Source organism: Melanerpes formicivorus, unplaced genomic scaffold, assembly GCF_026170545.1.
Source record: "Melanerpes formicivorus ecotype bairdi unplaced genomic scaffold, bMelFor1.0.p_v2 SCAF_2, whole genome shotgun sequence".
NCBI classification, from domain to species: domain Eukaryota; kingdom Metazoa; phylum Chordata; class Aves; order Piciformes; family Picidae; genus Melanerpes; species Melanerpes formicivorus.
Window position 1 is genome coordinate 34,344,143 of NW_027142354.1, and position 14,681 is coordinate 34,358,823.

Genomic DNA, 14,681 nt, shown 5'->3' on the forward strand with positions numbered 1-14,681 from the left:
CAAACTAAGCACCAAGAAACCTCCAACTCTGAAAGAAGCCAGTCCTGGTTTTGCCTTTGCTAAAAGAGCTGTAAGACACCAGACTCAATTCCTTGTTGTCTCAAGTGTCATGTCAAGTTTACAGTTGATGTAGCATTCAGAACACATAGTGTAAGCTGAAGTTTACTGTAAAAATAGTTAATTCTCAAAGGGAATGATTTTTTAAACATCACGTGAGCATCCAAGAGCCAATTAAAGATCACAATACCATTTATAACCCATCCAAATAATAATTACAAAAATAAAATATCTCCAAGGTGCACTTTTCCTTCAAGCAATAAGTAAGAAGTTCAAAACATGCAGGTAATGCTTTTACTGTAAATACAAGTATTCTGGTATTTGTTGTTTAATAGTAATTTGTTTAAAAGACCAACTATTTCAAGCTGTGGACATAACCAACTCTTTAAAGTCAGATGCTTAATGCTCTTTCTACAAAAAACATCCAGGAAAGAAAACTGATGAATTATTCTAAACTGTGTATTTGAAAAACCAACGTAACTTCAGCATATGCTATCACTGAACTAGTATGACTTGAGAAAACATTTTCAAAAACATGGCTGAGCATGTGTTCACAGAAATCACTTACTGAATTGTCTCCTTGATACAAATGCTTACCTAAACCTTCTGGAAGGAGACTGGCTCGACAGAACCAGATGACCACTTGTGCATACAAAGAAATGAGGCTGGTTACCATCTGCTTGTTTGTCAAGTCTCTAAAACCTGAAAAAAGGCATGAAACTATTTTTGTTACACAGTTCTTTCAATTTTAACAAAACCCCCTTCATCATCCTAAAAAGACAACATAAACCAAACATTTTTCACTCTTTATCACTTTCTTATTTGAATAAAAACCCCACAAACACCACCAGAACAAAAACCAAACTGCAAAGAACTAAATTCAATAAAGGTTAAAATAAAATACAAAGGCTGAATTATTAAACACACTCATGAATAAGACATTTATTTTTCCAAGTAGCAGAGATCTTTATTACAGCAGACTCATTAGATATTTTTTTTTTCTTAATATGCCAGGAACAATTGATAATACAAAAACTACAGAAAGTTAAGTAACTTACAAGTTACTCACTTGTGCTTCCTTTATATTTTTTAGCAATTTGCAATACACTATGTGCACACAAGTATAAATTGGTAAGAATTTAAATATAAAAACTTTAAGCAGTACCACATTCAGTTGCTGTAATTCCAAGCCACAGGGGTTACATAGCTTCTTGCTAGCTTTCCCCCACATAGGCATGAACAATTTCCTTGAACTCAATACATATTAAGCTGCAGACCCAGCTTCTCAGATGTCAGCCCCTTCTTCCAGCTAAATGTCTTCCAATCATCAAAACCAAGAAAAGCTCACATTTCCACAATGACAACCTAAGCATAACTCCAAGTGTTAATAAAACACACCAAAAATATAGCAATACTACTACAAACCTTTTTCAGTAAGCTCTTGTGCTTCTGTCAGAAAACAATTTAAGATGGTGCTAAGGCTGCTCAAAAGCAACTGGCAGTGCTGAAGTGACTGTAGTGTCTGTGGGTCAATGAAGTTGCAAGAGCCATCAAACAGCGGAACACCTTTTCAAGAACAAACACAGAATCATTAGCCTCCAGAGAAGTTTCAAAGTGCACTTGAACTGTCTGCATTATCAGGTACCAGCAGATTACTGAAGGAGCTCAAGTAGGAAGAATAATTTTATGTTTGCAGAATGACTACACTAGTACTCACATATTTGGTCAAATTCATCTTTTGTATAGATCACTTTGTTCCACGTCCACTCAAGAACAAAACGTAAATTAGCAGCAGAACTGGGCTGCTCTTTAAGAAAAAAAAAGAAAACAAAAAAGAAATTAATCAACAATTTCAAACTAAAAACATACATAATATAAAACCAATGTAAGTATTATTACCTTCAGATGTCCAATGTTTAATGCACCCAGTCAGAAGTTCTAAGGAACCTGTCTGGACAGCAGCTGACAATACTGCTTCTAACTGCTCCTCCTAAACACAACAGACAAAATCAAATCAGAATCTAACATACTTTTAACAGCTGAACCATCAACACCATTTCTAACTGTATACTCCTTCAGACATCAAAGTCAGTTATTATATAAGCAACTCATTCCACTTCCATTTTATTTCTAGCCACAGGATGGACTACTTGGTCTGAGAAACCAAGGGTTGCGTTCAAGGGCAGATTGGACGTGGCACTTGGTGCCATGGTCTAGGCATGGGGTCTGTGTTCATAGGTTGGACTCGATGATCCTCGAGGTCCTTTCCAACCTAAGCGATACTGTGATACACTAAGCTTTTCCTCTGAAATTTCGACACACTGACAGCTAATTCTAGTCTTTATTTGCACCCCTTTGCCATACACTGAGTAGCATCCTCTGCTAATACCCATTATACATTTTGCACATGTAAATTTGCCATCAGGATTGCAGGAAGGGAACAGAACAAACAAGTGTGCAATGCTTGCACAGAAACAGTGAAGCTATGGTCAAGCAGCTTTCTAAACTATGAAGACATGCAGTTCTGACAGCCATGCCACTAAGTAACCATTTTCTAAAATGACAGAAAACAAGCGAAGTACTTATATTCTAAGAGGCTTGAATTTTAGACTGTTCAAATACTGTACTATAATTTAGTGGCAGCTTATTTCAGCCAATAATACTTCTTTCAGGTGAAATGATCATAAATATTTTTCCCTTGTTTTTTTCATTTGTTTGTTTTCTTGGGTTGGGGTTTTTGGTTGGTTGGGTTTTCTTTAAACACATTTAAAATTTGCATTTTCCTTATACACCAAATCATTACATTCAAAGTAGTTTCTACACATTGATATTTCCGTGTTTTCAGGCAAGGAAAACCACCAAATACTAATTGCAATGCCAAGCAAAACTCCAAACCAAGCTTCTTGAATCTAATCCTGAAATTTATCTTACTAACATTCAAAAGAAATGCATAACAAACTTTAATGTGTAACAACCACATTTGAACAGTATGGTCACAATTCAGAAAAAGTTATCAAAAATATTTTGATCTCTCAAGGTATTTGCAAGATGAAGCTGACATCAGAACATCTCATTTGAATGTAAGGATATATCAGGCTGGCAAAGTAAAGGGTCTACAGGCTAGGTCAACTTAGCATGTAATTTAACTACCACATTTCCACAAGTTTGATGAAGAATCCACTAGACAGGAAAATGAGGGCAGTGGAAGGAAAGCCTTTCCCTTCCTACTTATTGCTCTATGATGTCTAGCTGGATCATCATTTAGCTTAGATCCCGCCTGGAAGGAGAAGGGCTTATCACAAAGGTTCCACCTCATGAAACTCTCCAAATGTGAGAGATTGGTGCATTGCAAATGGAAAACCTATGACAGAGGCAGGTGAAGTCATTATGGTGGGATAAACCAGGTAAGAGGAGTAGTGAGTGTTGTGAGATAAAGGTGATTAAGGTGCAGAAAAGCCTACTGATAAAGGGAAAATGAGAGGAAGCAGTGATGCAATTTCCAGGTAGAGGTGACAAAAGCAATTGTTTACCACAGCCTGCTTCCTTGGAAGCAAATGATCATGAATAGTGCAGCACACTGATGTCTGCAATAGCTTGCATCAGAGTGAGACACCCTTAGAGCTACTGCACTTAATCTGACGCTTTGGGAAGGGAAGGTGATTGTTCTGAGGCAAAGTTGCTTTATGTTGTGCATGACCAGCAATGACCTGCACACTTACCTGACAGTATCTGTAGCACAGAATTAACAGAATCATAGAATCATTCCAGTTGGAAAAGACCTTTAAGATCATTGAGTCCAACCATTATCTAACTTTACAAGTCTGGTGATAAACCATGTCCCTTAGCACCATATGTTGAAAAACATCCTGGGAAGGCAATTCAAACACCTCCCAGGAGAACCCACTCCAGGGTTTAATAACCCTTTCAGTGAAGAAATTTCTCCTATTATCCAATGTGAATCTCCCTGGGTGCCACTTGAGGCCACTTCCTCAAGATGGGAATTTCCTAATAGATGGGTCTTTAAAGACAGATCTATTAGGGCTGTTCCCAGTCAGACTAAGCCATTTGGATCTCAGAATACTATTACGTCTGTTATCAAAAGTCAACATCTGCATTTCGATGCAACTAGTAAATAATATGAAACTCAGATTATCATGTATTGTAGCCTCTACAGCCCTGTCTGACAAGATGCATCTATGTCTCCCTTGATTCCCTGGTATACTCTCACCTGACTGAGGCTGGATGGCTGGACATCAACTAGTCTTGGAGACAGCAAGCCAGCTACAAGACACCTGTTGTAGCTATCATGAATAGCTTCACTTATTGAAGGACCAGATTTCTTCAAAAAATTCAAGGTCTGAAACATCAATCAAAAGCTACAGATTAAGACACTATTATTATTCAATCAAAAAAGTTCTGAACAAGAAGAAGTAATATAAATGTTTACTTAAACTGTCAGAAAGCTTGCATCAGTGATACACTTCAGGTTAGCAATCAGAATAAAGCATTACCATGTAGAGTCTTAAATACAGCAGCTAAACAGTGATAGTTTTGAAAAAGCCTGTAAAACAGAGTATCTGCCCTTTAAATGTTTCATTATTTTCTAAGCTCTCTCTTTTCCCTGAATACTGAAACAAAATATATTCTACATATGCTAAAACTAACAAATGACTTTAAATCAGACTCTGGAAGATCACTTTCAGCTTCTCTGTACAGAAGCTGATTCATGTCGGAAATATTTCATGAGCTGAAACTTAATTCAAAGTTATTTGTCACAATCTATGCAATGGCTCAGAAGTTATAGCATGGGCCAGTTTAGGAGGGAAAAAAAATAATTTCTTAAACAGTTACATAATTTTTGCTTTCTCCATTCTGTCCTTTTTCAAGCTGATCAGGGACCAAAACCCTAACTCAACATTATGCAGGCAGTTTAGCTGATGGGTAATAAAGCAGCAGCAGCTTTGTCCACCTTCCACAACATACTTGGTTTTGCTCCAAGAGTAACGTTCCATTCCTTTCTAGACATTCAGTCCTTGACTGTGCTTCAACAGGAGACAATGGTAGTTTTACAGGCCCAAGAGTGGACCTAAAACATTATTACCATTTGCATAAAACTGGCAGGGTACAATTACATGTGGATAGAAGGATGAGTGTAAAATGGTCTCTGACACTGGAAGCAGTGCAATGGAAAACTTGGAAAAGGTACATCTCTTGACATTCTCAATAAAGATACAGTGAGGGATTACCTCCTTCTGGAAGCCAGTGCAAGTCACATGAACAACTCCCGAGTTCAGCAAGCACGTACCATCTGCAGAAACAATGAATGTCTGACAACCTTGCACACTCTCACAGTTATGCTTTGACCATTTTACATTATTTCAAAGGCAATATCTGGAAAGATGTAACTAAGTACCCATTTTCTTCATCAGATCACTTACAAACAGTTCTTTTAAAAGTTAATTACTGTAGTGCTACCAAGGGGCTGAACTTTGAGCTTCAGTTCAAAGTGATGTCATTTTATGATCACCACCAGTTCACAGGCTACACTACAAAAGAACCAAAATCCAAAACTCAGTAGATCGTCCAGATACATTTCACAATACTAAACACATTATTATTACAAGGTGATCGGTGTTGGGGTTTGGGGGGTGTGGGTTTACTTGGTTTGTGGCTTTTTGAGTGTCAAACTGAACATGAAAATTTATGCTTATCACTATTAAAAGTCATGAAATACCTACCAAAATTATAGGTGCTTGGATTAAAAAACTGCTCAGGTGGTGGGTAAGAGGGAGGAACTCCTCGACTTAAACTCCGCTCATGTACAAGAATATCCAAAATGAGATTTGGAGAAGTCATGCTTATTACAGTATCCAGTGACCAGAATGCAAAATAGGGACAATCATGAAGGAATTCTTCTGGCCTTAAAGAAAATAAGAGCATAAACTAAATGCTGACTTTCAAAATAATTGCTTGTAGGGATATAGAAAACAACTTAATAAAAATCTACCTTAGTGAATCTGGCATTTGAGCATGATACCAGCGATTAATGTCAAACACACCCAAGTAAGTAGATGGTTTTCCCTGACCATAGGTGTTCACTTGCCAACTGAAGATTGATACACTGGTGTCAGGAGATATTACTGTAAAAGAAAAGACATAGTTTCTTATTTGTAGAAAATATAATACAGCTGATATTTTTTAAATGCCACTTTCTATTTTGGCTTAGTTCTCTTATACTGCTCATGAAGCACAACACTTACTAAGAATATCTCAATGAAGAAAAATAAATTACAGCATGGCAAAAACATCTCTGGTAAGCTTCAATCACACATTGCCCCTTTTTCCTGTTCAAATTGTATCAGCTCTAAGTCAAATTGATGACACAATTATTAGCCAATGAAATTCTACACATGCTAAGAACTGATCAAGATATTTAGCTAGATGAATAATCTAGCAAAAAACCAAAAACACCAGGAACACATGTTGCCACTTTTAGAAAGCATACAAATAATTGTCATATACATTTGTACCACTCAGCTGGCATTATTCATTTTTAGATCTGACTCAATTAAAAGTTTTAAGACTAGCTCCTTTACAGTGTATTCACAATGGAGGAACATAACTAATCACATGAAATAAATAAATGAACCCCACAAACAGCAAATTCAGATAAAGATTTTTAGCATAAAACGTTCACAGTGTTATAGTTCAGTTCTCTAAAGAAATGGAATGGCCTGTCTTGTTGGAGCTGAATGCATGGATGTAAGGAACAAGACAGTGGTATGCTTGATAAAATGTTTCTCTGTTCAATTCATCATTACTGTTTAGAGATTCTAATACACTCTGCAATGTTTCACTGTGCTGAAATTGCCTTTGAAGATGTCAATTATTTTTACAATTCAGAAGCTTACTTTGCTGCTAGCCTCAACATACAGCTCCTATGTGCCAAGAACTTAACTGGAACAGATCCTGAATAAAAGCTGAGTAGAAAACATCAGGAAAAATTACTTCATAAAATGGAGACAGAAAGGTTCTTTTTGTTGCTGTTGTTGTATTTAGATCTGGAGGTGGGTGTTTATTTTTAACAGGTTTTTAGAAGGCTCTCTCCTCAGAAACATGACACAAGTGAAGAAAATCCAAAGGTGTTTTTAACAGATTTCGAGGCATTCTTCACAGATGGATCAAAGGTCAGAGTATACTGGAATTTGTAAGCCTAGGGATGCACAGCAAATTACTGCTCCAGTGTTTGACATTCCTTTTGGTGAAGAAATTTTTCTGTAATATCCAGTCTAAAGCTATCCTGGCACAACCTGAGGCCATTTCCTGTTGTCCTATCACTTGTTATTTAGGAGAAGAGACTGATATCCACCTCACTGCAACCTCCTTTCAAGTAGCAGTAGTGTGGTAAGATGTCCCCTCAGCCTCCTTTTCTCCAGACTAAACAATGCCAGTTCACTCAACCATTCCTCCTAATACTTGTTTCTCTGGACCCTTCACCAGCTTCATTGCCCTTCTATGGAAGGGTACCTTCTAGCACCACAACATTCTTTTTGTAGTGAGGAACCCAAAACTTAACAGAGTTTTCAATGTATGGCCTCACCAGGGCCAAGACCACTTCCCCAGTCCTGCTGGCCACAAAATTTCTGACACAAGACAGGATGCTGTAGGCAACCTGGGAACGCTGCCTTACTGAGGGTGCACTCCCCTTTGACCAGATCACTGATAAAGATTGAAACAACAAATGGAACTGGCTCCAACAGGATGCACGTGAGGATATAGGTTCGAGCAGGGAAAAAGCAAATCAGACAGCATTCCTAAGCAATGAAGAGAATGACCTTATTGTTCAAAGATGACAGCTGGAAGAATAAAACAGCTAGCCAGCGTGATACAGATGACCCCACCATACATCACTATAGCATGCCAGCAAGCATAAATAAAATATTTTTTTAAAATTTTCTTTAAAGAAGACCCACAGAACTTATCCAACTTTTCTTTTTAAATAAGCCAAATAAGGTGGTCTTTACGGATACTTAAGACTTTTGGACTGTGATTATAGAACAGCATTCACTGCTTAGGTTCCAAACCCACTCATTTTAGAATAACCACAGGGAGACACCAGAACAAACCTTCATTAACGCTGTCCTCTCTGTCAACATGGTTGCGAAATTTTTCTACAGTCTGACAGCTGAGTAATTTGGTGTTGCTGGTTGTCCCTCTCAAGGGAAAGATTCCACCTGTGAGATCTAAACTGTACCTTTCATCACAGTATTCCAAACCCTGGGGGAGAAAAACATAAGGACAAAAAAGGTCACACTGAGGTAAAAACATACATTATACCTAAATATGAAAGTAAGTATATATCTAATACCATATACATATTACACTGTGTATTTCCCATGAGCTTATTTCTGATGGAAAATAGAAACATCAGACACGCAAGAGAATGAAGTGCCAAATTATAACAGGCAAGTTTGCCTGCAAAAGCCAAAATTTAGGATTTCCCTAGCTAAAATTTGAAAGATGTTGTTCTGAACAAGAAGTCCACTATTCTAAAAGACAGTTTCATCAGATAATGTACTAAAGCTCCAGAAACCTCTCAAGAGATTAATTTTGATGGCTAGAAATGTCATCTTCTATTCATGTGTGAAAAATCAGTTCCCCACAAAGCTGGGGAGAGGGGAAGGGGAAAACAATACCAAACAATTGCCACCTAAGACGAATTCTGAAGCAGAACAGTGTATTTTAAGTTTTTCACACTAGGGCAAGCAAACCTAAGTTAAGGTACTCTAGTGAATGGAAAATACTAAATCCTGACTTTATTGACTAGTAAAATAAGAAGACAGTTTTCAAGTAAGATGCATTGGTCAGCAGACACTGTATACTCTGTCCATCCATAAGCACTGTATAAGACAAAGGTTAAGGATGTGCTCCATAACCATGACTTGATGCACTAGATTAGCTACTGCTGAGATGGTATAAAAAAGATAATCTTTGAAATAATTTTTTTTTGTTTAATTACTTGATACTTAAACCACCCTTGAATGCAATGGAAGCATGTTTGACAAACATAAAGAGTATCACACATTTCAGAAGTCCTATTTGTGACTTTTTATGATAAAAAGTCAAAGATGCACTGTTTCGTAGCCTGAAGTCTGATTCCTGGAAAGTAAAACACTGTAAACACTGTCAGGTTTTCCAAGCTCCCATGAACTCTGTCCTGTGACCAATGGTAGATTTCTCCTTGTTTACTCCAATTTGGTCTGGTAATTGGGAACAACTCCTGATTTTTCTGACATAGAAGATGGCCAAGAAATATGAGTCAGCTAGCCACACAGGCAGACAGACAGGTAGTACTGACCAATCTTTGACTACAAGGAAATATTCTGAGACTACATGTAGAGCACAAAACCTGTCTTAATGCATTTTTTCTTAGTTTGGGTTTTTTCTTGGCAGCAGACATTAACAGGTCTTGGTGTGAAGCTGCATATGTAAACTGCTCATCTGGAAGCTAGCTAAAGAACCTGGGTTTCTCACTGGTTCAACTGTTTAGGTCTCTCCGTAACTGCCCGGAAACAAGAATCAATCTTACAATCTGGTACAACACCTGTCTAAAGGAAACAAACAGCAGAAGAGCATATCTCAAATCAAGAGACTGGTGCCTGACACCTCTTAGAAGCCTGCAAATATGTAACTGGTGGCTAAAAATCTTACACTAACTACACTACAGCTTCCAAAAGGTCACAAACCTACTAAGATTGTTTAATCACTTTTTAAGAAAAAGTGTCCACTGGAATTTCTAGCAGACCCGTTTCTAAAGGTTGATGAATCATTTCAACCCTCTGAAGTAAAAGCTGACACTTGCCACATCTTATTCAGGAAAATAAGATGACCAAAACAAAGAACCGCCCAAGGTCCCACACGTCAATATTAAACTGCCGAGACAACGAGTAGCCACAAGACAAATGGATATAGATAACTGCTGGGTGTTTTTCCAAAGACATACAGTACAAGGTATTGTCTTTGCCTCTGCTAAGACTGTAGCTAAAAATAACTTTTGAAAGAGGACAGAACAAAGCAGAAGTTCAAAAGTGAAACCAGAGAAAGATTAAAGAATCTTTCTGCTATCAACTTGCCAAAGTGCCCAGAGCACAAGAGATGCAGAAGTGAACTGCAGTGAAAGACCTTTTCAAATTAAAAAAAACCTCAATCAAGGTGCTGTTCAGCTAGAGCTATGTATATTATGTCATAAATACTGCACATCAAAGAAAGAGATGACATCCATATTTGGAACACAATGAATCACCTGAAGACATTTCTACTATGTCACCATGATAGATAATGCATTTTAAAGAAACATCACCTTTTCCAAACTCTTATCTTTTATCTACTCAAAGACAACACTTAAAAATGAGGAAGGTAAAAATTAAAACTCATTCAAAAAAATCCAAGCAGAGAGTATCACAATAAAAGAATTAACCTGGTTTTATTCAACACCTATTGAGTATATGTAAGAAAAAGTATCAAAATAGGAGAAAAGAACTGGTCTCCCATTTCCCTCAAAGAGATTTTTGGAAGACTCCCAAGCATACTACTGAATTGAATTATGAAGATGCATCTTGTGTCACTAGGCTATCTGAGATACAACAATACCTCATCTGTATTTTAAACACATCTTTGCAGACAGTTCTAAAAATTTATGTGCACTCTTCTGACCTAATGATACCATTGTTTACTGCAAGTATTTATGTATTTTACTGGCTTTAAGAATAGATTCCACAGGTAACCGAGTCAAAAAGAAGGGAGAGTTAACTTTACAGCTACTAAGTTTCAGAATCGAGACTTAAGAAACACTGTGAGTACATTTCATTTGAAGTCCAGCTGGCAGAGCTCAGGCGAAACACAAGAACACAAAACCAAATGCCAGAAAAGAATAAAGCTGTATGACCATATTTAAAATCAAACAAACACCCAAAACACCAAACAGAAGTTTATTCAAGTCTGCAATCTGGTTAAATAAAGCTATTCAGAGCCCTACCTTCTCTTCCATTAATTCGGTGTTTAAATTAAGAATAATTTTATGTGTAAAAGCTACTTCCTCTTCAGGAACTGAATTTATATGGGCTCTTTACAGATGAATCTGGTTGGAACATGTGACATTGCAGCATAAAATTGTACACCTAGTTTTCAAAAAGTATGGATAAAGCCATGCCCAGTAAGACTAGGGAAAAAACTTTTTTCAGTCAGCTATGAATTTTGATGGTAAATACCAGCCCTGCCAATGTAACTGATTCTCACAGAGAAAATTACACTTTCTGTCTTTTCACATACATGCATGTCTTACCTCATACATGACTTGTCCTGATGCCAAGCGCTTTCTGTCACCAAATGCTAACTGCAACAGATGTAAACTCACAACATCACCTTCACTGAAAAAGGTATAAATTATGAAATTTGATTACAAGGTGCTTTACGGTCCTCATCATTTATTAGATCTAGACTGTGGTTTCCTTTATAGCATGCTCCTGATGAAAATGAAAACAACACGTCAGAAAACGTGACAATTGGTCACATTTAGCTGCTAAAATATAAAGGAGGAAGTTTTGACACTACCAGCTTCCGGGCCAAATGCTAGCCACACAATTTGAAAGCTTTAATACATGGTATGGACTAAAAAATGTGAAAATAGCTTTTCACAGTGAAGAGTTCTCAATCACACTGGTTTTAAAGTACAAATGACTGCCACTCAATGAACAGCTGAGCTGATTAAACAGCTTGCTGATGCTGAGAGAGAGATCTTTCCACTCTGCTCTTCCCACAAAAGTCCAGTCCCTCTCTAGCATATGCTGCACCCTCCCACATTCTGATTTGATTCATTAGCCCAGCAGGTGCCATTAACTTTTTTGCCAGTGATAGTTTGCTGCCCAACGAGTTGAACTGGCTCACAAAGGCTCCAGAGACTGCTGAAGATGGCACAAGGTAATAGGCAATAATCATCCCCACCTTTAGGGGCACCAGGCTGTTGTACTGGGCACATTTATTGTTCTAGATCTGACGCGTCAACTACTTTTAATCATATTTAATACCATGGTGTGAATATCGAAAAAATTATAAAGTAGTTTCAAGAAACAAATGAAATCATTTAAGAATTGAAGTACAAACATATACAGCCACTGTTGCTTTGCCTTCCTTCAGAAGGCAGGAACTAGGAGGTCCATCTTCACATCTGTTAAAAACTGTGAAAACTATATTGTAAACCTAGCACCTCCTCTACCCAAGACAATCTCCTGCACAGCTCAATAAACAAAACAAATATATGTGTACCAGCTGTATGTAAACAAGTATTTAAGAGGCAATTCAGTGTTTTATCATTAAGTTTTTACTCACCTTTCTTGCGTGGACTGAACAGCCCACAAGTAGCAACAATTTCGAGGATCATTCTCAGGCTCTTGAAAAGTAACAGCATAGACAGGAATCCTTCCTCCTTCAAGCTGAGAGTGGTGCCTGCAGGTTTGAAAAAAAAAAAAAAAAAAAAAAGAAAAGAAAAAGAATAAAGGTAAGTCTACGAGCCTTAAATGTTTTACAGAAGGGAAGAAGCATCTTCTGAAAAGAGCATCTAACATGCTTATCCTCAAAGTACATGCCTCCCTGCCTTGGAATAGGTAAATCTCCTATTTCAGTCAAGGCTTTAGGAAATGTGAAAGAGAATGTTTTTTCAGGCACAGATCAGCTACTAATTCAATTCTCACTAGTATCATCCTGGACATTTTAAAGAATATCACCCAAATCACAGCACTAACATACTTAAGACTTTCAATGCATGACTTAATTGCAGAAACTGGTTCTGAAAAATCAAAACACACACATTTCCTAGTTTCACTGACTACTGATACACTGTTTTACAGCTCTGTCACATCCTAACTGCTTGACATAACCTGAAGAAGCCTGCTTTCCACAATTTCTCAATTCACAGGCACAACACAGGAAACAATCCCAGTTCACTAAGAAGGCAGTCCATTTAATCTGTGCATGACTTAGATTATTTCACAAGATTGCAGTCAGAATTTTAGTCCTTGAAAAAGTTCTCTTTAAATTAACACACTTCCTTAAGTATAAAATTGAGACCCTTGTACCTCCAGGCATGAACAAGTGTAAAAAGTCCTACTTACTCCCTCTTTAGAGTTTTCATATTCCACAGAGACAGGTAGCCATCTGAAAAACCCACAACAAGCTGATTGCTTCTGCTTATGTAGCACACAGTTGATATTGCTGTTCCTGAAGGATTTTGTAATTGAAAACACAGATGTCTCCCTTCTCTGGTCACAGTTTCTCTTCTTTGTGGAACTTCAGCAGGAATTCTAGTGACAACTTCTAGATCTACACAGACAAAACCACACAATAAATGAATGTGTTACACCATTTAGATTGCATTTTAAACAGTGACAGGACAACACACACAAGCTAATTCCACCACCCCAGGCAAAACAAAACAAAACCACCCAGATAACACTTTTGTTGCTACTGCCATTTTATAAGTACTCAAAGAACAGAACTCTCTGACAGGTACTCTTGTATTTCAAAACCAGGTAGAAGTGTAACTTTCACAGACAAATTATTCTTGGACTCAAAATCAGGAGTTTGGGCCTCACGATAAAGCCTGGGTTTTAGCCTGAAGCCATTGATATAATAGCCAAAACAGTTTATGTGATCTGACTATACAAATTTAGAGATTTCATTCATCCAAATACATGACTTTTGTTAATTCAGATTCATTCTAAAAAATAAACCTAAAATTTTCCAAAAGTCCATTAACAAAAGCATAACATCCAATAAGAAACAAAGCATCTCTAACAACTTCCTATCAGGCATCTGCACTGACTCATACTACAACATTCCCACACCACACTGGGGTGTGACATAGGGATCTTGGGAGAAGGGGGCATTTATAACCTTAGAAGTATTAAGCCACTGTCATTTTTAATCAGTCCAGGATAATACAATGTCAAACTACCACCTATAAGAAGTACTCATGTCTGCACGCTAATATCCTCAAAGTAGCATGCATATTGTTTAAGACACAAATTTTCTTACTTTTTAATTAAAGTTTAAAAACTGTAACCTTACCTGATGCTTCTATTTCATTCTGACTGCAAGATAAATCATCCAAACAAAGGTCAACTAGAAGTAGATGGCCAACATCTGTAGCCACTGCTGCCACTCCAAAGAGCCACCGCAGACTCTGATGCAAGTGCCGAGTGCTCACACTGGCTCCTCCGTGACTAGTTATTGGCTCTATAGCAGTTACCTACAGCAAAATCCACAAGTTAGTATTTAAGCTATTTGAGAAGCTAAATAAAAATCATTCAAAAGTGAAGCCAAAATTAGCACCTCGGAAGCAAGAAAGTAAATACAGCATCATAATAGTGGTACTTGAAAAAAATGCTGGTTTCTTCATTAAAAAAGTAAAATCTAATACTGCCTTCCATATACCAGATTTCATACAGTTATCTAACTGTATGCGACATTCTGTTATTACATCTTACCATTTCCATCTCCTATTCAGAAAGAAATCAACTCTAAGAAACTGGAGAATAAATCTTATGAAGAACAACTGAAAGAGCTAGGAC

At 37.3% G+C, this 14,681-nt stretch overlaps 1 protein-coding gene across 3 annotated transcripts in view; it reads right to left on the reverse strand.

The window, feature by feature from the left end:
• The window catches only part of AHCTF1 (AT-hook containing transcription factor 1), a 50,117-nt gene that overhangs the window by 22,813 nt on the left and 12,623 nt on the right, over positions 1–14,681 (reverse strand). For all 3 annotated transcript variants that reach the window (XM_068155825.1, XM_068155809.1, XM_068155817.1), the window contains 13 exons: positions 14,179–14,359; positions 13,224–13,431; positions 12,442–12,558; positions 11,399–11,483; positions 8,184–8,334; positions 6,065–6,197; positions 5,796–5,977; positions 5,304–5,365; positions 4,286–4,414; positions 1,957–2,047; positions 1,775–1,864; positions 1,483–1,623; positions 655–759 (listed from right to left, as the gene is read on the reverse strand). In XM_068155825.1, coding sequence (XP_068011926.1) covers positions 655–759; positions 1,483–1,623; positions 1,775–1,864; positions 1,957–2,047; positions 4,286–4,414; positions 5,304–5,365; positions 5,796–5,977; positions 6,065–6,197; positions 8,184–8,334; positions 11,399–11,483; positions 12,442–12,558; positions 13,224–13,431; positions 14,179–14,359 — 1,675 coding nt within the window. The remainder of the gene's footprint in view (positions 1–654; positions 760–1,482; positions 1,624–1,774; positions 1,865–1,956; positions 2,048–4,285; positions 4,415–5,303; positions 5,366–5,795; positions 5,978–6,064; positions 6,198–8,183; positions 8,335–11,398; positions 11,484–12,441; positions 12,559–13,223; positions 13,432–14,178; positions 14,360–14,681) is intronic.